This window comes from Glandiceps talaboti, chromosome 12 (assembly GCF_964340395.1).
Source record: "Glandiceps talaboti chromosome 12, keGlaTala1.1, whole genome shotgun sequence".
NCBI lineage: Eukaryota > Metazoa > Hemichordata > Enteropneusta > Spengelidae > Glandiceps > Glandiceps talaboti.
The window spans coordinates 13,377,789-13,405,216 of record NC_135560.1 but is presented as its reverse complement, the minus strand read 5'-3'; the positions used below and the strand labels follow the sequence as shown (position 1 = coordinate 13,405,216).

The window sequence follows — 27,428 nt, the reverse complement described above, 5'->3', positions numbered from 1 at the left end:
AATAGTAGTTTCATAATTATATGTTGACACTGAAAAAAAAATGTGTTGCCATGACAACCAGAAATTTGAATAATTTCAGTTCTTTTGAAAAAAGAAAGACATGCAAACAAACAAAACATTATGTGAGTCGTCTCATTTCAAGACATCCCACTCTCACATATGTAAATTTCACAAATCCAGAATTTAATTTCAGTCATTCTCTGGTATTGGATAAACAATTCTTTTTTTCAGTGGAGTATATCTGGAAGGAAAAATTAGTAAAGAACTTGAATGTATTTCTATGCCATGCCCAACAATTTGAATGGGGCACCCCCAGTAAACCAGTTTTAGAATGCAGTTAGATTTTTTACCTTCGTACTGCGTTTATAAAAAATAATGATATTTCTAGAGAAATGCACTGTCTGTGGAGTATAAACTTCAATCAATTCTATCGATTAAAAATCATTGATTCTCAAATATTGGAAAGAATAGAATACATTATGAATATGTTATTGCACAGCACACATATTTTGTAAGCATAGCATATGATTTTTCAATGTGTTGATTGTATTTTCATCGATTTTAATACAATGATGTATACAAATGAAATTTAGTTGGGTAACGACACTGAATATTAATTTTTCAATGGGATGATTTTTTTAAAACTTTTTTTTTTCATTTTTTAGGTTTGTTATAGTGATATGTAGATGTGAGGATGCTGAAAAAATTAGTATATAATTAAAGTGGCGATACGCATAATGATGACAAATGGGTATTTATATTGGATTTTTAATTCTTTGAACGACTCTACGATGTTTTAATGTGAAACAGCAACGACCAAATATTTGTTTGTACCTCAATAAATTACAAAAATCTAAAAAGTATGTAAAGAGTTTGTGATTATATGTACAATAATAAATATTTTAAGCATTTTTTAATGATTTTTAATTTTTTCAGTTACAAACAAGGATGTGGTCAATGCTGTTTACATTGCTTTTTCAAATAGGAAAACATAGAAGAGCTGTCTTAAGAATTAAAAATCCAAAATTAGGTCATCCGTTTGTCATCCATATATACACTGTAATGTTTCCTTTATTTTCAATTTTTATTTTTCAATTGATACATTTTGTCAAACAACAAACATACTTTTGTCCTTATTGTTTGGACCCTGGTAAATACATCGATAAATTTGGCAAAAATTTGTCAGTGGAAAAAAAAACACTGGTAGGGGACCCTTGTTCTAATGAAATTAGGAACTCGTGTGGACTTTGTACAACAATAGCGTAAGTAGGCTGTAATTAAAAGAGAAAAACAGAACATGTACTGGTATGTGCCCCTTTCAGAATGCAGAGAAGTGACAGCTTACTGGCCAGGTATTGATGTCAAGGTGCCAGGTAACCGATACCAGTCCAACTAGGGCAGGTACACTGAGGTGCCAGTCTTTATACTAGGATTACATTATAATCATTCTGTATCTAGTTTATCTGTTGTAACATCAGCGTCTATGTTTGTTGGTTGTTTGTTGTTACCACTGGCTAGTTCTGGTACATGGTAGGGGTGTGTGGCCAATGCTGCCATCCCCAGATTCTGTTTTTGACCCATTTTGACCAAAAATCAATACCCCATTTTAGACCAGTGTATTGAAAGTGGGCCACATTTTAGACTCTTCAGCTCTAAAAAAGACTACCCACTTTAGACCAAAGGGTGAGAAAACGTCCCAAAGGGCAGCAAATATACATATAGCCAATGGGGGAAGTACACAGTATACAAAAGTTAACATGACAACAGAAATTTGTATGCTTTATTGTACTGTTGTTTGTAGGCTTATATCTTTATACTTGAGTCTTTTTTTCCTTCGTCGGTTTTTTCATTTACCAGAAAATAATATAGTATTTATCCAACATATCATTTATTCATATATAGTGAGACTGTTAAAGAGTATATAAGCTCAGATTTTACAAATGTGTAGAGACTGAAGTCCATATTCCTAATCTTAACCTGCACTAACTGCAACTGGGAGATTTTGTATCAAATTACCAAAGATATATTCACTAAAAAGTGTTAATGACTTATAAAAAAGACATTGTAGCTGTAAATTTGTGGTCAATATTATCTGTATGTAGTGTAGTGGCAAGTTTAAATTTTGAGTGAAACCTTGGTTTTCAATGTCACAATGTTAAAACTGTACTGGTGTAAACTGGAGTATGATTTTTCAATGAGACAACCACAATATGTTCATTAAAAATTGTTATACCAATAATTAGACATTGTAACTGCTAATCAGTGGTTGATATTATTCATAAGAAGTACAGAAACAGGTTGAAATCATGATTGTTGTTGTTGTTGTTGTTGTTGTTGTTGTTGTTGTTGTTGTTGTTGTTGTTGTTGTTGTTGAGGGTGCTTTATTTTTGCGTATGGACCCAACAATTTGGTTTGATTACTCATGTACGATGTAGACAGCTACAAAAAGTACATTTAACCACAGGTGATGTAATGCTGTTCATGGTGAATGGTATTATGAGCAAGTTATTGTACCTAACAAAACATTTTCGAAAAACCTTCCAGTTGCAGCTAGTGCAAAGGGTCATAGAAAATTCAGAAAAAAATACAATTAAAAAAAACAAGTTTTCATGACCCTTAATATAATAACCTTTCAAATAAAGTATACCAGAATTTCTGAGAAAGTTCCTTAAAAATTGAACATTCTGTAAGTGACACATAGAGGGCGCTATTCATTCATCAACCAAATGAGTGTACATGTATGTCATTAATTTCTGGCTTTGATCATAGATTCTCCAACATGTTGGTGGAGGGTCTATGCTTTGATAAGTTCAATAATTAACGAGACTTGTGAAAGTACAAGTAAAAATGAAAATAACAAATCTAACAATTATTGAGTTTAGCTATGAAAAAGGTGATTGTCACATTGCTGAGATAAATATCCAGTTGTAAACAGAATATTCTTTGTGCTCTTAGACAGTTTTTCCCAATCCATGTCTAGAAATATAAATGAATTTATTTGAACACCTTAAAACCTGAAATACTCCTCAGGGATAGACACTGTGTAACTACTCAGAAGTGTTTTTGGCTGTTCCAATTTATGTCTTTACCCCTTGTAGGATAGCACTCCTTGAGTCTAATTTAAAAAATAGATCTGGTCCACATATCAATATTACTATATTGTGTTGTGTCACCATGGTTTGGGTGATAGTGTGTGTGTGTGTGTGTGTGTGTGTGTGTGTGTGTGTGTGTGTGTGTGTGTGTGTGTGTGTGTGTGTGTGTGTGTGTGTGTGTCAAGTTATGTATTTCTAAGTAATAGGTGGGGAACGCATTTCTGAGGGCACTAGCAATGCAACATTTTTCTACATACTCAAAACAATGGGTGGGGTATGTAACGATAGTTGGAAGAGCTGCGCACTACTTCTCTTAACCAATCACATACGACAAGCAGGAAATAGCACGAAAATGCTTATTTTCAAATGAAAACGTATCAACCATATTAGGAATGTACACATTTGTAAATAGCAAAGCTCATGTATTTTGAGTGTCGGTGCAGCTTGGAATGTTAAAAAAAATTGTTGTAAGTAAAAATAAATGAAAGAAGATGTTCCAGAAAAAACAAACATCCCTGGTAATAACACAGTGATAGCAATGAAAAAATAAGCCTCATGATACTAATAAATGTGTTGTCTATCTTATTATTTACAGGTGTATTTATAACGCATACTGATGTAGGCATAGGAACTATCGTTGGCTCTGCTGTCTTCAATCTTCTCTGCATTGTTTCACTATGTGGGCTCCTTGCAGGCATGGTAAGATTTCACTCACTTCAATTCTGCTCTTATTCAAAGACAAAAAAAAAAATATAGTATCAATGAAACTCATCTCTACAGTGACTATACTGTGGCTAGCTTTTGCCCCTCTTCACATGGTCAGCAAAAAATAACACCTGCATAGTTGCAACAGGGATATTTTTGTTCATGAAATAACCAAAGATATATTAAATGAAAAGACATTGTATCTGTTAAATAGTGGTCAATATTGTTAGAATATTTTCTGAAACTGTTTTGTGTAAGATATAATGATGTATTCAGAATATCATACACCCAGAACAGTATTGAATCACCTGTGGGTAAATGTATGTATGTAGCAGTACCAATATGATGCAATATATCTAATCAAATTTTTGGGTCCGCACCCAAAAATCAGCTCTCAACATGATCACCTATTACTATTCTACTTTTTAGATAAAATAGACCTTTAATTCAACATGTACAACTTCTAATTATTATTATTTTAACAATATCAGTTGTCTGATTGAAAAAATAACACCCAGTTATGGCTATAGTGGAAGTTTAAAACACTACACCATATTGACAAACAAAGTGACCATATTTTAATATCCAAAACAGACTTGTCGTAAATATAGGCTGACTCAGCAGAGTGTGTCAACTGACAGATGGTAAAACGGCAAATGCTGGAAGGGTATAACTCTGCAGCAACCAACAGCCAAAAATAAACCCAGTCTGTAAATATTTATTACTGTGTTTGTGTTATAAATCATCCCACACATACATGAATATAAATATTTACCTTTTCTGTATGTATAAATGATATCAGTGCTATCAATTTCATTTACATCTACTGGTATAATGGAATTTACATATTTTCACAAATACATACCTATACAGTGCCCTCCCCAAGCAAGGGTAATTTGCAAGGATGGCTGCTAATGTACATAATAATGTACATATTAATAACAGTAATTTGCATAATGATTAGCATATAATGTGCGTGTCTTCAACATTGAGAACATTCTCTCACATGTTAGTCATTTCTCTTCATGTGAAATTTTTATAATATTGTCATTCAAAGATTACGAAAGCTGCTAGTCTCAGATCATATAGTGATATATATTCTGACAAACAAGCATAAAGGTTTCAAACTTAAAAAGGAGAACAAAAAAATGAAACTGGTTTGCAGGATTTCTCATACTTGCTAAAGCCAGAAAAGTTATTTTCAATAAGACCCAGCAGCCTATTTTCTTTAAAATAGAGTTAGAAAAGTTGGTGAATCTAGCGACCTTCTGTAGACTAAGTTAAAGTACATGTATCATGGGTAAGTGAACAATGATAGGAGCTTCACAGTCAGCCTCAATAAAGCTTGGACATGGAATTATCAGCAAGGTGTTATCCCATAATGCTTGGGGCAAAGTTTCCAGAGGTTTGAAACTCCCAACATTGTTTACATACCCATGATATGCCTCTCCCCAGTATAAAACGGAGTTGGTCTGATGAGCTAGATTTGATGATTTTTGAAAGGTTGTGGGTGTATAGTGAAAATGCTGTTTGGTTTTTGTGTCCATTTTAGTTAATAAATGTAGTTTGTGTATATTTCTTTTTCAGGTAATCAATCTGACATGGTGGCCATTAATCAGGGATTCTGTGTTTTATCTTATTAGCATATTTGTGTTGATTTTAGTCATGATGGATGGTATTGTACAATGGTAAGTTTATAGCATAATCGTCTATGTATGTATGTGTGTCTGTCTGTGTCTGTCTGTCTGTCTGTCTGTCTGTCTGTCTGTCAGTCTGTCTCTGTCTGTGTGACTGGCTGGCTGGCTGATGGTCTGTCTCTGTCTGGCTGTGTATCTGTGTCTGTCTCTGTCTGTCTGTCTGTCTGTCTGTCTGTCTGTCTTTTTGTTTGTCTGGCTGGCTGGCATGCTGTCTGTCTGTCTGTCTGTTTCACTTCTTTCACTTCACTTTCACATCCTTCTCTGTATCTACTCATAACATAACACACACACACACACACACACACACACACACACACACACACACACACACACACACACAGCAATTTGTGATGAACAATCAGCAGTAGCCAGACTGCTGCAATGTCATCCAGTGTGACAAAAGATGTATTGTACTTACAATCATGAGAGATTTAGTGCAGTGCTCATGTGAAATTTCATTTTTTATTTTAACAATTTCTAAAATTGGCAGATAGGCAAAAAAAGATAACAGAAAAAGTGACATTGCCAGATGAGTGTCACATGTAAATGAGGAAATATTGCTTTGCATACAGCAGTACTCAGCATGGAGTGTTGACAAAAATAAGTAGTAGTCAATGATGGAATTGCAGAGAGAAAGACGACATTACTTAATTGACACACGATTGTATCGTTTCTCCAAATCATTCAAATGAGAATTATAATATTTGTGGGTTTTTTTTTTCTTTTCGTTCTAGGTTTGAAGCTCTCTGGCTGCTAATTCTTTATGTCATTTATATCATTGCCATGTATTTCAATCCAGTACTAAGTGACCTTGCCATTGCTAAAGTCAAATTATGGATGCACAAATATCACAAAGTTTCATTGGAGGAAAAAAGTCCGCTTATGGACGCCAACAAAGAATCATTTACAAATAGTGAAAAGAAAGCTGAAGAAATTGAAATGGAGGACCCAAACGTAAATAACTTTAGGACCCCCTATCACAGTGATAGGAAGCACATAGATGAGAAGCTATCTGTGAGCAAGGACACCCCCAATGGGTCTGTGAACACAACATCAGAGAACAGCGAGTGTCAACAGCTATTGAATGGTGTGGCAATACCTATCGAAAGCAAAGGTAGGACTGACAGACATTTAGAAATTATTCCCCCAGTATTTTTTCTTCATTAATCGGCCAAGGAAAATACAAGCTAAGGGACCTTGTTACTACGGGTTGATAGACGAGTAATGACAAAACTGTATAGGTCACAAGTATATTCCAGCTGAATGAAGAAAAATATTGTGGAAAAAATAAAATGATACCCCTGTGAGCACTATTTATGAAAATTCTTGAAAATTAATGCCGATTTTAAAAGTTTTGACCTGTATTGTAACATCACAGAACCAATGGTAAAGACATGTTTTGGAGATAATCAAAACAACCAGATATATCCCCACAGCACACTATGTTGTATATTGAAGCCATAACAAGTCAAATAGCGCCCTCTGTGATTGATGATTAGAAATGTAGTCGACATAATACAAATGTATGTATATTGATTAGGAAATTTTCTTTTTGTTATTTCTGAGAAGACCTTCTAAATGATAATTTATGTTGTAGACTCTAACGACAAGCCAAGCAATGAGATGGAAGACAGTCCTGAATTGGAATCACCACTAAATGTACCAGATAATCCCTGTAAAAGACTACTGTGGGTGATTGGACTTCCTATCCACATTAGTTTATACGTCAGTATACCAGACTGTAAAAAGGAACGCTGGAAAAACTGGTATCTGATGACTTTTTTCATGTCAACATTTTGGATAGCAGTATTCTCCTACATAATGGTTTGGATGGTCACAGTCATAGGTTAGTATTAAAGTTGGTTTCCTTACCAATTCAGAGATGTGCTTTTGTACCTTGTATATTTCAGTTGATCGCTCGACCTCCTTCAGCTGTTATTTATGGTTCAATAATGTTGAACACACACAGAAACCAATAAGAAACCAATAAAGGTTGTCGGTGGCCGAGTGGTTAAACCACTTGCCTCTTACAACTGTGGTCGGGGTTCAAACCCATTCAGGGTTTGATTAAAATTTACCACAGTGTAAGTAAGGAGATTGTCGTTCAGTTTGACTCTACTGAACAACGCAGGTTTTCCCGTGTACTCCGGTTTCCTCCTGCATTAACACTTAACCCATGAGGGATGGCCCTCTCTGGACTTCTTGGGAGACAAGTGTTTATATACTTAAAGAACTATCCAGTATAAATAAAGATTATTTTATGTAGACTTGTCCACTGATTACACTTAGATTAAACAGCAATGCCCATCCGGTAAAGAAAATGAGGGGATGACAATAGCAAAATATGGTAGAAAAAGTACCGGTATATAATGCCCTCTTGCAATCAGTGAAAAGTTTTGAGCAATAACAGGTGATAAAAGCTGAGTTATTTAGGGAAGGTAAAAGGTAAAAATAATCACTCTAGTTTGGAAACACTACATATTTTGCATAGCCATAATCTGCATGACCCCCTGCAGTGTTTTTTAGTTTATCATGCCATTGAAAGTGGCCTAAATCATAGCCCCTACACCAACCATTGGTGGAGGGTGTATGCTTAAATTTACAATTGTGTCTATACAGTACATGATGTGAGACTTGGTATGATTGTTTCATTGAACTTTTGACCATTGAAAAATATGATTTCATCATTTTTTTTTTTGAATTTAGTTTTTGCACATCTTGAGCTAACTCGATCCATACATATTGTATAATTTATAACGTTTTTGTTCTACCTGTGTAGGTGATGCTTTAAGTATCCCTGATGCTGTGATGGGACTGACACTGTTGGCTGCAGGGACTAGTGTACCTGATGCCATGGCTAGCATTCTGGTTGCCAGGGACGGTAAGTGCAGTTTAGACAAAACAGCATGACACAAAACTAATATTAAAAGTGGGTAAACAATGTTTCCTATTGATGAAATTTTAGTAGTTAGTTAATGTCTTTCTGTTTATACAAAATCTGACTTGCCCAATAAATCTGAATGTGATTAAATTATTTCAACTGCTTTCTTTCCAGGCTATGGTGATATGGCTATCTCTAACACTATTGGTAGCAACATCTTTGATATTCTACTGTGCCTTGGGTTGCCATGGTTTCTTAGGACAATCTCAACCGGTGAAAGCATTTACATATATGGTAGAGGACTAACCTACACAGCCTTGATGTTGTTTGTCACAGTTTTTACACTACTTGTATCAATTTCTCTCAACCGCTGGAAACTGGACAAGAAACTAGGAGTTATTTTTCTAATTCTTTATGCTCTGTTTATGGTGTTTGCATTGATGTATGAACTGAACGTGTTTGGAGAGTTCAACGTACCTACCTGCCCATCAGTTCATTCATAGTGGCAATGAAACCAGTACATTAACCCAATCTTATATTCAAACTGAAAGATCACTGAAAGTACTTTTTTACGCCATGGATTATATACCATACGTTAGCTAATTTGCAATGACTGAAGTGCATGTTCTCTCATAGAGAATAGAAGGGACTATTGTCTATGGTTTTGTGCTGATTTCTGTTGTTTTATTTTAGTCATAAAATGTTCATGGCATTCAGAATTTTCTTAAACAGTACATGAACTTGGCTGGAAAGTAGGACTAGTCCTGGTAGGACTATGTATTTCTACATTCAGCTAGAACATAATGGTGATGTCAGTTTACAATCCAGAATGCTTCTCACAGACTTTGTAGTTCAAAGCCCTTCATGTTATATATGTGAGCCATTTCAAACTGTGTTGAAGCCACCTATGTCAGCCATTTCAGACAGTGTTGAAGTCCCTAAGTCAGTTATTTCAGACTGTGTTGAAGCCACCTATGTCAGCCATTTCAGACTGTGTTGAAGCCACCTATGTCAGCCATTTCACACTGTGTTGAAGCCACCTATGTCAGCCATTCCAGACTGTGTTGAAGTCCCTAAGTCAGCCATTTCACACTGTGTTGAAGCCACCTATGTCAGCCATTTCAGACTGTGTTGAAGTCACCAATGTCAGCCATTTCACACTGTGTTGAAGCCACCTATGTCAGCCATTTCAGACTTACAAAGTCCCTTATGCCATTCATTTCCTATACAGGGAAAGGCGCCTCATCCAGACATACAGTAGTGAGAATATAAATCCTAAACCATGCAGTAGTTACGCTTGTGCAATATGAATCAAAAGCTTTGTTAAAGTGATGCTTGTGCAATATGAATCCAAAGACAATGTAGCTTGATGTGCAATATGAATCCAAAGACAATGCAACAGGAATAGTGGTGCTAGTATAAACATTTTAGATGTTAGTGCAATTCACAACAGTAACATACCAATTAAAAGTTTAACACAAAATATATCAAACATAAATAATGATTTCCAGCATTACACAGGAAAGATTTATTTAACAAAATCAGTGAAATAAAAGACCAAACTGAAATGTGCAATCAAGGAGTCAACCCATTAGCCTGGAAGTCAGGCAATGAACAAAATATATTCTCTATGTATTAGATGTTTCAGTGTCGTGAGTAGATTTATAAGTGATGAACACAAAACTAAAGTCATTCATTCTACATGGTATTTTTCATATATTTTAAACTTCTTTGTTATTACAAAGTATTATACAGGAATAACACATTGCAACTTGATGAAATATATTTTTTGTATGAAAGAGATCTATAGCCTGTCAGACAGACGCTCAGTTTGATAGAAAAGTAAGCAGAAAGATATCGTAAAAAGAAATAGGCCTTTGCAGACTGCAAACAGGAAATTGAGAATACAGCGCCCTCGCTCAAATTGGGGGTATCATCACCTCATAGTACCGTTTCTTAAGAGCTTTGTCCCTTGGCATTCTATAGAACTGTAAATCAGGGATGTTTTCGTATTCAGATATCGAGGAAAGCAGCAGTGCTTTATGATTAACCGAGTAACCTATACCATGTATACTCCCAAGGTACACACAGACAGGAAGTAGAGCGCCACCATGGCAAATTTTGGAAAGGCCAATTGATGATCTTTTGTTTGTTTCTCAGCATAGTGGATCAGTCAGTCAAGTAAACAAAAGTAAAAAAAAAAAAAAGCAATTACGTATGTGTTTATTAGTAGTAAATGTGTTTTTCCATTCATAATGACACTTTTATAGCTGCACTAGTTGTAACTTAGGCCAAAAAAAGAAAACAAATTGTTTCTGGTTAGCGCATGCATCATTTTACCCTCATGTTGGCCTTTTTTTCCCATGTTTATCCAGCCCATGCAGTCTACAGATCCAGTGGGAAACACAAAAATAACCCTCCCTACTTCATTGAAGACAACTGCAGAGCCAATCATGAACAAGCAAATGACATCTGACCCACATACACACTTGCTCTACAGTACTAAATAAAAAGAACAGTAACTACCATAAATTGTCGATTGAGTGACAGGTTTGTTGGGGGAAAAAAAAGGCATCGTCACACCACTTTCGACAAATTGTCCTAACCAGAAACAATTCTTTTTTTTCTCTTTTCTTTTTGGCCTTAGGTATTATTTTTTCTATCACACAACCAACAATACATATGTGAACGGAAAACTGTTAAAACACCAATAATAAGAAACTGGATATGTAAAGGGTAGAGGTCTATTTTATCCATAAGTAGTAGTACAGTAATAGGTTTGAAATCATGATTGCATTGGGTTTCACATTTTTGGGTGTGGACCCCAAAATCAATTGGGTTTATTGTACCAGATTGTGTGTATACAGCTACACTAATATGTTTATCCACAGGTGATTCAATACTTTTCAGGGTGTAGGATATTACGATTAAGTCATTATATCTTAGAAAACACTTTAAGTTTGTAAAATATTGAAGTTGCAGCTTTAACAGTCTGGATTTGGTAAGGTTAATTTCAGATGTGACAATTGTTGTCAGAAGAATACCAAGTACCATTTGACTTTAGGCGGTAAAAAATAATTGACATGTGTGTTTCCGATAATATGGCCTCAGAAAATAGGATAGGTAGGTCGTTATTTTATTTTATTTTATTTTATTTTATTTTATTTTATTTTATCTTTTACCTTTTTGATTGTTTTTATTTTTGAGAAATATTGCTTCGACCCAAATACAAACAAATTGTTGGTCAGAATACCCCCATCTGTGATAGTTGAATGAAATATGTACAAACATCGCTGGGGAAAGAAAACAGACATGCATGAAAGTCATGAAGACAAAGAATTTCATATCTTTTTGTTTTAAATGTTTAAAAAAATGTTTAGGGTCAGCAGGTTAAACTAGGATCAGTCCGGTTATCAGAGACACATTTTTTTATTTTTTTTTTGCCTCGTTATAAAGGTACAAGTTTTCACTGCGATACTTTGTACAGGGACTAGTCTGACATTACTATCCAGACACCATTTACACCATAGAGGGTGTTTTTTTTTTTTGTTTTTTTTACAGTTTTTCACATCAGATTAAAAAAAACCAGCATCGTTGGGGTGATTAGAAACAGATGAGCAAAGTGTCACCCTTAGAGAATACAATGATACAATACATAGATACCTTAATTATTAGATTTTAAAACTCTGAAATAATACCAACAAAGTTATTATCAAAATGGAACTTTAAGACAAGTCCAGGGCCACAAGTAGATGTGTCTCCTGACATCAGCTGATAGTAAAATAACACAACAAAAGGCAAGAAGTAATTTAAAAAAAAAAACAGAGAAGGCTTTCAATGTCACTTGTTGTTGCCCCTCAAATACTTTGAAAATGAAACAATAAAAACCAAATAACTTGTCTTTAAAACAATAAAAAACCAGTTGCGTTAGATTCAAATTTGTTGTAATTTTGTTCTTTTGTTTTTGGCTGATTTAAGCAAATGTAATTATTGTATATTATTTACTAAATTGAATTTCTCATTTATGTCATAATAAGAACATGATTTATATATGTGCCAGTGTGCCATTATGTTTCAATAACATTGAAAAATATGAATTCTTTCAGATACAGAAGAGAATTTAAATTATTATAAGTTAAATCAAGGTGGTTTTTTTTTTATAGAATTATACTTTAGAACTTGTGATGTTTCAATTTTCTTTGAGTTGGTTTCCTTAGAAAAGAGTACTAGAGATTTTGTAGTCGAGGTAATGCGTATAGAGTTACAAATATAATGTTAAAGTTTGTAGTCTTTTTTTTTATATCACATTATTTTTAAAAATGTCTTCATTACCGCTTCGTGTGTTACATGTTTTGTTTACCAGTACCTGTTCAGCAAGCTATGTTTTGGTGTATTTCATAAAAATGCCATCCGTGCTGGCATGTATGGCCTGCAAACTAAAACCCTGTTCATTGTAATTAGTAAAACTAGTTTCTATTGCTGTGTATATTTGCATCATTCTTGGTTGATTATCTAATGTATGTACAAGGTATGGTATGTACAATGTACATTTCAGTCCAATACAACCGATACACTGGTGCATTTGCTTGCATGCATGTGGTAAGCAGGAATGAGAGACAAGCTTCATAGACGTACAGTGTTATGTCACTGTTATTCGCTTCTACTGTATATGAACCCTTTAAGGGTTTGGTTTCTAGTAAGTCGATGTAATTACAACCCAAAAAGTAGGTGTCAGCCTGTAAAAAGGGGCACAAGCTGAGTTTATAAGTATGCATATAAAGATACTCATAGTACTGGACCTACTGAAGCAAACTTAACCACCACTCGCAATTAACTGAACTCAAACCTGGTATCAAGATATAACTCATAAATGACCTGATGACAGAATTTATCATACATATCAAAAAATGTTCAGGGAATCAAAGCCATGCAATTAGCAGTTCTAACAATGCCAGAAGACAATTGTAATATTATAGAAGACATGCATCAACATCAACAATATACTGGAATGTGGTACTGGGTAAGTATTTTCACTTGGATAATATTCTTACAAACTCAGCTTGTGCCACTTTAAGGGTTAATTAAGTTTTGAATAAGATAAGGAACTATTTCAACTAGTTGTGATCTGATGAAAAAAATATGTTAAGCTATGTATAAATATTATTTATTCTCATCAGCTTTGTTACTTCAGCTTATCAGACGTCTGGATTGTTTTCTTTGTGGCAAGTCTGCTGTTTCCTTCAATAAAGGGGGGGGGGGACCTTCACATAGAAATAAACCAACTACATTTACAGTATCTATAGAAATATATATACAGATTTTTTAGATTGACATGTGTTCAATTTCCAGGGACAAAGGTGCTTTGAATTTTATTTGTAGTTTAGAATTTTATTTATTGTATTATGGTATTCGATTGTGATGGAACAAATTACAATGTACAAAGATTCCAAATCGCAAATTATTTCAAGGACTCATTGATGACGAAAGGAATTGAAGAAAAAAAATCTTGCATAGCGCCCTCCTGTGGTGAAAGTTTATTTTTCTTTTGTACACGAGGCATTTGAAATTTTGCGAACAAATCAAGTAAAATGGAAGCCACTGTAGTGTATAATTATGTCATCAACGTGTTTTACTCATGTTTATTACTACATATATTGATTCACAAGAAAGAATTATGCAGTAGATGAAGTTAGGGAAGTTTAATATGAATGGTGTAATGTGAATTGTATTCAACATAATAGCTTACAAGTATGACCATGTATATCACTAAACATATCATTATTAAAAGAACAATAAAATATTCTATCATCTTAAAAAATAGTGTTTGTTTCTTATCTTGAATTATTGTCCATACCATCCAGTGCTTGCTTGGTGGTAATAAACTGGATCTGACAGTGATCCAAATTTAATGGATGTGTTGAGTAACCAGAGGTGTGAAAAGGTCACGCACGCACACACACGCACACACGCACGCACACACACGCACGCACGCACAAACACACACACACACACACACACACATACATACATACATACATACACACTCATACATAAATACATACATACATACGTACATACACACACACATACATACATACATACATACATACATACACACACGCACATACATACATACATACATACATACACACACACACATACATACACACACGCACATACATACATATACATACATACACGTGCACATACATACATACATACATACATACATACGACTACATACATACATACATACATACATGTACGTACGTACGTACATACATACATACATACATACATACATACATACATACATACATACATGTACATACGTACATACATACATACATACATACATACATACGTACGTACGTACGTACGTACGTACATACATACATACATACATACATACATACATACATACATACATACATACATACATGTACATACGTACATACATACCTACATACATACATACATACATACATACATACATACCTACATACATACATACATCTTTAAGTAAACCCTATCAGCATCCTACATAAGAGTTGTTGACAAGCGATTAATATGTAAATGGCCTGGACTGTTTATTCACACTTTACACACGGACATCAATCCGGTGTACACAATACCAACAGTAGACAATGAGTTCAGCTAAATTCAAAAGAATTGAATTGTTAGTGTATTTTTCAATTTGGCAAAAAAATAATTACATGCCTTTCCTATGCAGCTGCATGGCTTCAATGTTTATGCGGAAGAGAGAGGTTCTGGGGGTGATATCAGGTATTTTTGGAGGAATCGGGTTTGCTCAGTGGAAAAAGAAATTTGACTTGTGGTCAACTACAGAAATAAAAAAAAGAAAGTTATTATAATATATCGATTATTATATTCAAAATTATATTGAAAATAGAATTAGCTAGATAATTATATTTCATTTACAGGGTACCAGTATATAGATGTATATACCAGTGAATCTTACAGGAATGTCTTATTATTTCCATAGGAGGTCTTGTCGTTTTGACGACTTGGTTAGGGAATCCGATCCTTCCAGATTTTAACTGGGATTTCGAATGATTCTCATTACATTCTTACTCTAAGGTGATCCAGTATCGTTCTGTATATATAAACGGTCACATTGACTCGACTACACACTCACAATCAGACACGGGTATCATTTCGGACATGACGATGTTATCCGACAGCAAACAAAGATGGAAGTACCGTCGTCGCAGTTCTGGAAACCTTCTTCTTGTCTTTTCTGTGTGTATCGTCGTTGCTGTCATATTTGACGGCATATTGATCATACGAGGAAAAACGGCTTCGAATATCTCGTCACCAAACCATCGATTGAAACGAGAACTCATAGACTTTGAAGTCAAAAAGACAAACCACAGTGGTAAGCCAAGTAACGAAATCGTATTATTATTACATGAGATTTCTCATAATACATCCATGAATGATCATTTTAAAGATAACGAAATATTACCGACAGATATAAACTTGTAGATGACTATCATAAATGTTAAAGTTTATACTCTTTACTAGCCTATACGTACGTTTTGAATCATTAATATTCTACGTTGCACTATATGGATGAGGATTGATATTTATTTTTGATTTTTGATTTTATAAAACAATGTCATCATAGCTTCCTACTTGAAAGTGAAACAACATTATGCTAAGTCCTTATTTGTACCACAATAAATTACAAAAGATTACTTTAAAAAATGGGTAAAATCTTTGTTATTGTATGTATAATAACACCCTTTTTACACATTTCTTTAGCTTTTTGCAAAATATCGAGTTACAAATACAGAGTTGGTCAATATTGTTTCACACTGATTTTACAAGTATGAAACAATGATAAAATTGTTTTATAAATTAAAAAATCCAAAATAAATACCAAATCCTCATCCATATGACCACTTTAACTTTTAGACGGTGACATATTACGTGTAAATCATATTTTACAACCAATAGATTGACAGTAGTTATGTTTTATGTTTATTTGTGCCAACTACATGCGATTGAAGCCAATCACTGCGTATACATTTTAACCCAAGACTTGTATTCGTTGGGAAATACAAAATAATCAATAATACATTTTATTCAATTTAAAAAATAAAATATAAGTGAGGTGTGTGCTACGAAGTCAGGTCAAAGGTCAAAATATGGTATATACTTATAATATAGTACTTCTACAAATCGTCCACAGTACTGTTTGGGAGGTGTATGCAAAATCCGTACATGGACTCTAGGCTATATATGGCGTTGAATAGTTTCAATCGACGGCTGAGTTCATCAATGGATTCTCAGAATGATATGTGTGGGAATGAGTTCCCGTATATTTTTCTACCATTGATCTGAACATAGCAGATTAAAATCTCAGGACTCTCACTTTGTTTCTATTGTTTTAAAACACGCATAGCTTTAACAAATATACCGTCCCAACATTTCGAGAGGGATGGCGTGTTTTCACTTGGAATTTAACTAAATATGAAGGCGAGAGAAGAATCCAAAGCCTTTCCCAGCTAGATTGTTCCAAAAAATATTGTCACTACAGTCTTTCAAACATATTGGAATTAAAATAAATTTTGATTTATAGTAAATTGTTGTTGTTGTTGTTGTTGTTGTTGTTGTTGTTGTTGTTGTTGTTGTTGTTGTTATTATTATTATTATTATTATTATTTTGACACGTAATTAAATTCAAACAACAAACAACGACATCACTATAAAATGACCAAACTCTGTGAAGCCGTCGTTAGTTTTATAACCAAAATAATGCTCTGATTAATAATAATAATAATAATAATAATGTTGGTTTTTATATGGCACTTTCCCACTCTGTGCTCAAAGCGCTTTACAATTATTACCTCTGGCTCGGATCTATATCGGCACAACGACCCTTTATACTTCCTCATTTCCCTTGGGAGCAAACACTCCGTTGCAGCCTTTATAAGCGCATAGAATTAAAGCATTCACATTGCAACTTCTATCCTACCAAGTCCCCAATTATACAGCTGGGTTGACCTGAGGCACAGTCGTGATTCAACTCTTGTCCAAGGACTTTAGCCACTTAGCAACAAACGGCAACGATGGGGCTAGAACCTGCAGATTCCAAGCCGACCACTCTAACCATTCGCCCATCATGACTCCACACATATGAAATAGAGGGAATCGTTGTTGATATTTTTAAATCACGGGCAGGTGGTCAAGAAATCTCTATTTTTGTATTTTGCGCATGTAATAAGAGATGACAACCTTAAATTAACCTGAAGGTGTAGTGATTTTGAGAGAAATTTGTCATCGTCCTGTGAGAAATTCTGAAGTCTGCTCAAGATTTATTATATATTTAGTCCAACCTTTGTGCTTATTAGGAAATTGTATCACTCCAATCTGGAATAACAAAAGTCATAAAAAATATCTACAGAAAATACTACAAAATGATAACTTGAAAAAGGCTGAAGTTAGGAATAGAGAAATATCGACCGCTATTCTGAGACGTACTTTGCGAGGATTGGCGTTGGAATCTAAAATCTGGTAAAACTATTTTCGTGGGAAAATGAGATATGATCACCTAACCAAATGCAGCTTTGTAATAAATCTTGTAACACAAATGGATATATAATGACATAATTTATCAGTGAATCTTTTAAATGGTTCAAATTTTTTCATTAAAATAACGTCAGACTCATTATAGTGCCATGGTTACATTGCTTCCCCATATATCAAAGTATGCCACTTGAACAATTTAAATAGCAAAACTGTCTCTGTTATCATTCAAGAACAATGAATAGCTTTGATGTATTTTCAATATAGGTAATAAATCTGCATATATATGGCCTTCTTTACACCGTTATGTACAGGTAGTTTGCTTTGTTCCTCAAGTATCATTCATCTAAACGGACAGGCAACAGAATTTCCGGTTTGGCAGCCTTGTACTTTCCGTTGCACACAGACCGAGATTTTGCTCTAAAGCAACAATCGTGTGTTGTACGGCCGGAACTTGTTATAAATCTTTGACATGTTAACAGCTGCAAATGTTCAGTCAACGATGATATACTAACACAGTGCAGCTAAGATATCTAACCAGATATTCCAAGGACAACATTTTTTTTGGTAATAACTAAAGATACATTTGAAAATCCATTTCTCCTCAATTCAACTACAGATAAGGAAGTGTCTCTGATTCATCTATCTAATGTGTCCACATTTAATACCATTCATCCTTCTATTCAATGACCCACCTGCCAACCCATGCCATTCACCAGTCTTATCACTCGCATCAATCAGTACATGTGTTACGCAGTATGTGGGTATACATGCAACCGATCGTACTCGTTGTCTTGTCAGCCAATTCGGATTGCCTGTAACAAAAACAAACAAACAAACAAACAAACAAACAAACAAACAAACAAACAAACAAACAAACAAACAAACAAACAAACAAAACAAAACAAAACAAATAAAGAAAGAAAGAAAGAAACAAATACTGTAAAGTCAAAACGAGCATTTATTAGTTTTGAAATGTTTTGTTTCAGAATATCATATTGTTCAATAGCCGATAACTACATGTAGTACCCTCCTATGTATCTATATTTCCCCAAAGGAATGTCGATTGTAGGAGGTCTACCTCGTTTACAGATCGTTGTCACACGCTGTTTAGTTCTCTGTCTACTGTTTTACATGCTGGGACCACGATAACTTTACATCTATAGTGTGTACAAAGTGCAGACACCATTGCCAATGAGGGAGAAGCATATAAGCATAATACCAAGTAAACAATGCTACTAAGTATTAAACTCGATATAATCATTTCACAAGTTTTGAGATTTGACCACTTTTCGGAGGGAAAAATCGCACAGTTGATTGATTATGTTTAATGGCTCTGTCAGGAAATGATGATTAACGAGTTACTATATGGTTGAACCACTCATCAAATATAAATAGAGAACGCTTACATTATAGGACGTTCTTGGGTAAGTATGTAGGTCAAAAGAAATATATAATTACCATGTCAGTTTTATGAGTTATAGCAAGAATTTTCTACGGTACCTAAGAGGTGGAATTTTAAACGAAACGTCAGAATAGGTGGACGGAAAGAAATTGCAAAACCAAAACTATCGAAGTACACACTTTTATCTTTTACCGAGTTCTAGCACAGGTGTCGTTCTAGCCTCCCCCACAAAGTGTGCATTCTCTAGTATCTTGGACTGATCTTCGTTTATTCAACAAACTCATATTCGGATTTAATTTATCTTCAGAGTTTAGTTTTAGAATAGGGTGAGGATGGATGACAAATACAAGACTTAGTATGACACATCATTTGCAACGAGGACGTGCTTTAACGAAAACAAACCACACATTCTGATAAGTTCAAATCTGAATATTGTGGACAGAATTTTAGTAGGATTATTTTTATGTGTGTGAGCATAGACGTCTATGGTGTAAAAGTTCATCTTATTGTTTTATCCCAAATAGTAACAATTATAACTATTAAATTTAATTTACGTAAGTTGGTGTGAATACCGGGGGTATTGCACCTTTGTTCACGGCCATACACAGACACACTCAAGTTGTTTGGATTCTTTAGATTGATAAAAACAAAAATAGAATCCTTAGAAGTAAAAACAAATATAAATGATTACAAACTATCAATAAACGTGTAAAAGTAATACTTTCTTATATCTAGTATCGTTATATTCATCGGATTTTCACCCAGTTTTCTTTTCAAAATGCGGTAGAACGAAAAAAAGAAGAAAAACATGCACAGATTATAAGTATGTGTTGTCCTCGAAACAAACGAAACTATTAAAACTGCTTCAACACACCAGATAATTTGGTGTATTCTCGTCTCTTTCGATATTACAATCAAATCCAGATCACTTGATCATTGACAGAAATCTTACAGTGATCGCTACATATCAGTTTGTTTTGTCTAGCATGACAAAGAAAATCTTTCCAACATTGCTGCATTGAATTGTCTTGCTCGAAAAATAAACTAACTTCAGCACATTTCGTGTGAAATACCAGTAGCAGACGACAGTCAAATTATTTCCATTGTAACTATTTGGTAAGATAATGACGTCTCGTCCGGGCACAGAAAATGTAGCGATATTTAGTAAGATATTTTGTCAGGCCAGACGACGTTTCTCTGTTTCAGGTGACCTGCTTTTCATTGTAAATTGATATTTGACCTTTGACCTTTGTTGAGTAGTGACTTTCACTGTCGTCATCATTATAGAGACGCTATCTCTACGAGAATTTATTGTAAATGTCAGATGTGATGGCTTAGTGAAAAATGACATCACACTGATAAAACCTTTTCTCGAGTTCTTCCACGATTTCATTCGATTTTCTAGCGAATATATAATCACTTGATACTTCGTCAAGCCCTGAACGTTAATATTTAAGATGCTGTATACAAATTTTGATACACAAAAAATTTGTAAATATATATATTTTTTTTTAGTAATTTCTACTCACAGAATCAAAAAAAAAATCAAATGAATCCTAGATTTTGGATTCACTTCCCAGACTTTTTTGACTGTGAGTTTAAATTTTCATTACTAAGGATGAACCCAGAGTCTATGAACATTCATTGTCGCATACTTTTTTGAAAACTCTTGTTGTTGTTGTTGTTGTTGTTGTTGTTGTTGTTGTTGTTGTTGTTGTTGTTGAAGGGATAAAATGTGCTGCCTGCTGTGTTTGAAATTACACCATAGATTGGGGAAAACATTTGCGATCACGACATACAGTTTGTATATATGAGCACTTAAAGTTAACGTTTGTATGATTCCACTTACAATGTTTAACTTCCATATGTACCTCATTTGGAAACTAGAAGTATTTTTCTATGTTAATCTTTTCGAGCAAAAGAGTAATGTTGCCATGACAACAGCATTTGTTATCTTGTGTCAAATTCGATAATAGCTTTGAGGTAACCATGATAATATCTGTTCCATCATTCTGCTTTTAATGGACGCACTGGTATGTTTTGTTTTACATTTACAAATCTGATATGACACGGACGTCTAGACAGCTAGATGTACAAAGTAATGCACATTCATTATCTAGAATTGGACATTTCAGTTATCTGACCGTACCGTCATCAATTCACCCACTCTCTGATGGTGTCATCCGATAAACCAATCCATAAAATATTAATCTAGGTCGCAATTGTGGTTGTTTTACGGATATCATTAGATTGGAGATATCACCTGTTCCATTAATGCCATCTTTCGAAGTATTTCGCATTCGCATTCGCATTCGTATTCGTATTCGTATTCGTATTCGTATTCGTATTCACATTCATATCCATATTCATAGTCACATTCCTATTTGCTTTTTCACATTCATATTCATATTTACACCCGTATTTCAGACGTAGCTGTTCCAACAAATTGTACAACACCCGCCGTTGACCAGTTTCCCGTTGGATTGTTCAGCATTTATCAACTTCACCGTGGGGCCATCGCCTTACACGTCATAACGGCTTTGTATATTTTCTTCGCATTAGCTTTGGTCTGTGATGAGTATTTCGTGCCTTCTTTGGAAACTGTATGTGACAGTAAGTCATAGTTTTACAAGTATCTGAATAATCTCCAGCATACAATGAATATCAATCAAGTTTATGTTTTTTTGGGAAAGGTTAAAGTGGCACAAGCTAAGTGTTTATAAGGTTTTCTGTTTGCATGAAATTACTTGCACAAATGAAGTCTATTTACTATCCTAGAGTACTGTCGATGTCGCTGTATACCTTCTATGATATCATATTTTGTGTTCTGACATTGTTAGAACTGTTGATTGCATAGTAAGGAGTTCTCGTACATTTTTGATACGTATGATAAATTACGTCATCATTAATAAGGTATATCTTAATACCAGGTTTGAGTTCAGTCAATTGCAAGTGATGGTTAAGTATACATCAGTAAGTAGAATACTGTGAGTAGCTTTTAAAATGCAGAAATAACTACATCCCAAAAATATATAAACTCAGCTTGTGCCCCTTTAAGGTCTTTCAGGACTTTGCTTCATCATGTTCACGGAATTCCAAATGTGACTGGAATGCAAACTAAATTATGTATGATCTCTCTGTGGAACCATTACAGATTATTATAAGTCACCACACATTGTTTTGATTGTTTGTTTTAACTTACTATCAAATCAGAGTGACTGTCAGAGTGACTGTAGAGTTTCAATTACTACCAGATCAGAGTGACTGTAGAGTTTCAATTACTTACTACCAAATCAGAGTGACTGTCAGAGTGACTGTAGAGTTTCAATTACTACCAGATCAGAGTGACTGTAGAGTTTCAATTACTACCAAACGTATGTCGACATGAATGTAGTTAGTATACGTGTGACAGACGGGTATGGGGGCTCACATGTATAATTGATATTAGTTTAAATATGCAATATTGTGAGTGTGTCGCAGTTTAAATTGTAATGATACTCAGTATTACAGAATTTACTTAACTTTGTAACCTGTACAAGTAATATGATAGGATAAGTTGATCATAGTCCCCATCTCTCCTCGTTTAGTGTTATCCCTACAACCTGACGTTGCGGGCGCTACATTTATGGCTGCGGGAAGTTCTGCACCAGAATTCTTTACGTCTGTGGTAGGTAAGTAAGTGGGATAACATACTTTTCAAATCACCAAGAAACCAACTCTATACTATACTTGCCAAAAATACTTTCCCTTCGATTAAGAATCATTAGTTCGTGATCTGGAAGACACGGTACTTAAAGTGGTACAGGTTGAATTAATTAGGCCCCGGGGGAGGGGAGGGGGATTTTACTGTTATATCTTAAAATACACTTGTAATAATTATGATAACAACTAATTTATTATTTTCTAGGAGTGTTTGTTTCTCAAGATAATATTGGTCTTGGTACAATCGTTGGGTCGGCAGCCTTCAATCTTTTATTCATCGTTAGTTTTTGTGGCCTCTTCACTGGAATGGTACGTAAAAAAAGTGTGGTATCTAGAGTCGAGTATTTTGTAGTCGTGTATTTGTAGTATCGACATTCATCTAGGAAATGTTCATACTATCGCTTGTTTATGTTAAACGCGGTCAAAATATGATGAAAATTGATGAACGAAACTGAATCGAATTATCAAAAAAAAATCTTAGTTCGATCCTTTCATTTGACTTAAATATGATTTGAGAAGAATTATTCTGTGAAAGTATATCAGCGTGTGCCTTTATGTGCCGCTATGAACACATAAATTCACATGGCTATGCTCAAAATTGATGCAAATAAAATGTACGCAAACAAAGGAAGCGAATTTAGTGATTTCATTGGAAAAAAACATGATGGCAATGAAATGTCCTTTTTCACATAGGCATGGTGTCAATTATATTACATATACATAATAATGTCAATTTTTGTTATTGGTTCATTTTACCGAGAAGAACTTCAAGGGAAGAAGTATATTTATAAGAGAAGCTGGAAGATTTTAGAACAGACCGAATCATGTCATGGTATATTCCGGTCTATACAAATAGAATGTACAACATCCATGTAGAAACTTCGTTGCAATGTCAATCATCATTTAATTATGCACAATTACGTAAACATTAGAACACGGTCTATGAATGATATGATACAATAATGAATTTGAACACCTAAAGATGGACTTCTCTGTCTGTCAGACAGAGAGACAGACAGACAGACAGACAGACAGACAGACAGACAGACAGACAGACAGACAGACAGACAGACAGACAGACAGACAGACAGACAGACAGACAGACAGACAGACAGACAAACAGACAGACAGATAGACAGACGGAACGATGTATCTGTAGATCCATAGATAGATAGATAGATAGATAGATAGATAGATAGATAGATAGATAGATAGATAGATAGATAGATAGATAGATAGATTAGACAGACAGACAGACAGACAGACAGACAGACAGACAGACAGACAGACAGACAGACAGGCAGACAGACAGACAGACAGACAGACAGACAGACAGACAGACAGACAGACAGATGGCAATACTGATACATTTCTTTTGTAATTTTCTATTTCACATACTGACAAACACCAGGTGATAAACTTGACATGGTGGCCAGTCACTAGAGATTCAACATTCTATGTAATCAGCATAGGTTTGCTTGTCTACGTCATCTCTGACAATCGTGTCTTCTGGTAAGTACGGCAGTTATATTATTTAACCAATCCACAATATGTATTTCTATAAAACTAACAGCAAAACTAGTAAACCAGACCCAAATGAAAAATAGAGAGTCCAAGCAAAACTTGACTCGAAATAGTCGAAGGATCCAAAAATTGGATGTCTCGTGATTATTGTGATAAGAACATTATCACAGTAACCATGTAGTTGATTATATATATATATATATATTTTCAAATAGTTCCTGTTGTAACTAGTACAAAGAGAAAGTCTGACGTTTTGAGTAAAGTCATGGTGACAGTACGTGTCAACATTTTTTTGCCAGATGTAAGAGGAAAAAGTGGCCGAGACTTATGTAAAGGGAAGAATTGGGAACATATCATCAGCTGACATTAAATTCAGAAACAAACCCGATTTGAAAAAACCCCAACATGGTTGATATTTTTTTTTGAAATATAAGAGAAAGGACTTGTGTTTGGTCACTAGGTACGAAGCTCTATTACTTCTTCTAACCTATACCTTGTACTGTGTGGTAATGGTTTACAATCGACAACTGAGTTCCATTGCAATTACTGCGTGGGAAAACAAAACATTTTGTCAGGAAGTGACTGAAGAGAAGAACTTATTGAAGGAAAAGGTTCAGACCACTGACTATGATGCAACAGATGATGTCAATGAATCGACTGATGAACAAACTACAGCTACGGATTTAGAGGGCGCTGTTGATGAAGGAAAAGGACCAAGTGATGCCGGTTAGTTATTTAAAACATTAGTGCAGATGGAACTGTTCCACCTGACAAACCAAACATTCATTAGCTCCTATATACATAAAGGGACCCTGATTCCACGGTTCTGCCTGCCTGCCTGCCTGCCTGCCTGCCTGTCTGTCTGTCTGTCTGTCTGTCTGTCTGTCTGTCTGTCTGTCTGTCTGTCTGTCTGTCTGTCTGTCTGTCTGTCTGTCTGTCTGTTCGTCTGTTTGTGTTATCATTTTCTCAAATTTTCTCAAGGTTTCAAATAAAATGAAATTTTGTGAACGTATTTTTGGTTGATTTGTTTAGATCTAATTAGATTTTGAATGAAATCGTGCAAATTAACTTCTACGATTTGCATATCATCAAACAGCTGGAATTTAAATTTGTTGTTTTCCAATTCATCACAAGGTGCAGACCAAGATGATATCAACCCATTTAAGTTGCCGACAAGTGGACGCATAAAGCGTTGCATGTGGTTTCTTGGCTTTCCATTACAAGTTTTGATGTTCTTGACGATACCAAACTGTCGGAAGAAGCGCTGGAAATCGTGGTATCTGCTAACGTTCTTCATGTCGACGTTGTGGCTGAGTGGGTTGTCGTATCTCCTTGTTTGGATGGTGTCTGTTATAGGTAAGTCGCAATGACTCTAGTTACTCACGTGCTCCATTCAATGTCTAATACACCAATGTCACTATTTGAACATGCATGGAACACAAACTGCGCACGCGCCTTTACCGTCAGGTTGGCAGCGTTGAATAAATATAGTGAAATAAGGCGAAAGTGTAATGGTGTAAAAATGTGATAGGTCGGTAGAAAACCCACCTTGTGTTCCGATGGTATTACAGAAAGAATTCCTTCGTGGTACCCAAAGAATTACACAGGTACAAAGTTAGTATATATTTGCAATTGCCGTTTCAATTTCTACATTGTTTTGCCAGGATACACCTTTAACATACCGGAAGAAGCAATGGGGTTGACATTCTTAGCTGCTGGTACCAGTATACCTGATTTGATATCAAGTTATTTGGTTGCTAAAGATGGTAAGTAAAGTTAGAAGAAGACTGTTGTACATCATTGAGGCAAATTGTTACAGCCAGTTTCAAGTTACCGTTCACTGGCTCTGTTTGATACAACCATGCAGAAACCAATAAGAAACTGCACATTCTACACTAAGAAGAAAACAAGGTTGCAATTTCTCACTATTGTCTAATATGAAACAATCAATTCCATAAGCGATCCGATGACGTAATTTATCACGCGTGTCAACAAGGTTCAGGAACTCCCTACTATATGCAATCAACTGTTGTAACAATGCCAAAAGACAATTGTAATGTTTCATCAAAGACAAGTATCGACTTTAGCATTGTACTGGAATGTGGTTTTAGTTAAGTATTTTCACTTGAGTAAAACGCTTGTAAACTCAGCTTGTGCCACTTTAAGTTCTAGTCGCAAAATAATGTCAGATCCACTGTTGTAACAACATTGGATCATTTTTAAGCCTTTTTATTAGACATTTGTTAGCGTCAACAGCAGCCGTCATTATGTTCATTTTCAGATATACAATGATCTATGTAACCAATATAAACTATAATTTAAATCGGCTTAATTCAAATATAGTTGTTTTTTTCATTCTTTCGTCGTAGGTTTTGGCGACATGGCAGTATCAAATTCTATTGGAAGTAATGTTTTTGACATCTTGGTATGCCTTGGTTTCCCATGGTTCATTTCATCGTTGATGACTGGTGAAGCTGTTCGGCGTGGCTCAGTCAGTGTGATGAATACTATCGGTCTAACATACGTTGGAATAATGCTTCTAGCCTCCATAGCATTGGCACTGGCATCCTTAGCTATCAACAAATGGAAACTGGATCGAAAACTAGGCGTTGTGCTGATGTTGTTCTACTTTGCATTTATAGGGGGCGCTCTTCTGTACGAGCTTAATGTTGTGACTATGGTTATATACTGTCCATCGATGAAGCTTCCTCATTTTAGCACTTGAGTAATCCTTCGCAATTCGCGGAACGTGCACGTGTGGAATTTGATAACTGTTAAATAACACAAAGGAAGGGTGTTAGTGCCATAAGGGTCTAATTAAAATAAATGTTATTTGAGAAAAATGTTACTCGGGCGGCCTCGTCTTA

The 27,428-nt window shown here is 34.9% G+C and overlaps 2 protein-coding genes across 2 annotated transcripts in view; both read left to right on the top strand.

Annotated features, from left to right (window-relative positions):
• The window catches only part of LOC144442961 (sodium/potassium/calcium exchanger 5-like), a 49,076-nt gene extending 40,198 nt beyond the window's left edge, over positions 1-8,878 (top strand). Inside the window, exons 4-9 of the mRNA XM_078132335.1 lie at positions 3,688-3,791; positions 5,385-5,485; positions 6,229-6,608; positions 7,092-7,340; positions 8,274-8,375; positions 8,550-8,878. Coding sequence (XP_077988461.1) covers positions 3,688-3,791; positions 5,385-5,485; positions 6,229-6,608; positions 7,092-7,340; positions 8,274-8,375; positions 8,550-8,878 — 1,265 coding nt within the window. The remainder of the gene's footprint in view (positions 1-3,687; positions 3,792-5,384; positions 5,486-6,228; positions 6,609-7,091; positions 7,341-8,273; positions 8,376-8,549) is intronic.
• A 6,682-nt stretch (positions 8,879-15,560) lies between these two features.
• LOC144442960 (sodium/potassium/calcium exchanger 5-like) lies at positions 15,561-27,286 on the top strand. Its single transcript, XM_078132333.1, has 9 exons — positions 15,561-15,774; positions 21,763-21,948; positions 22,923-23,006; positions 23,243-23,346; positions 24,449-24,549; positions 25,022-25,287; positions 25,696-25,917; positions 26,226-26,327; positions 26,931-27,286. The coding sequence occupies exons 1-9, from the start codon at positions 15,561-15,563 to the stop codon at positions 27,284-27,286; spliced, it is 1,635 nt and encodes a 544-aa protein (XP_077988459.1).
• The last annotated feature ends 142 nt before the right edge of the window (positions 27,287-27,428 follow it).

Excerpts from the sequence above, each read along its gene's own strand:
- LOC144442960 (XM_078132333.1), top strand. The coding sequence starts at position 15,561 with ATGACGATGTTATCCGACAGCAAACAAAGATGGAAGTACCGTCGTCGC. Across the intron at positions 25,918-26,225 it reads TTGGATGGTGTCTGTTATAG|GATACACCTTTAACATACCG; the intron begins GTAAGTCGCAAT and ends TTGTTTTGCCAG. Across the intron at positions 26,328-26,930 it reads TTATTTGGTTGCTAAAGATG|GTTTTGGCGACATGGCAGTA; the intron begins GTAAGTAAAGTT and ends CTTTCGTCGTAG.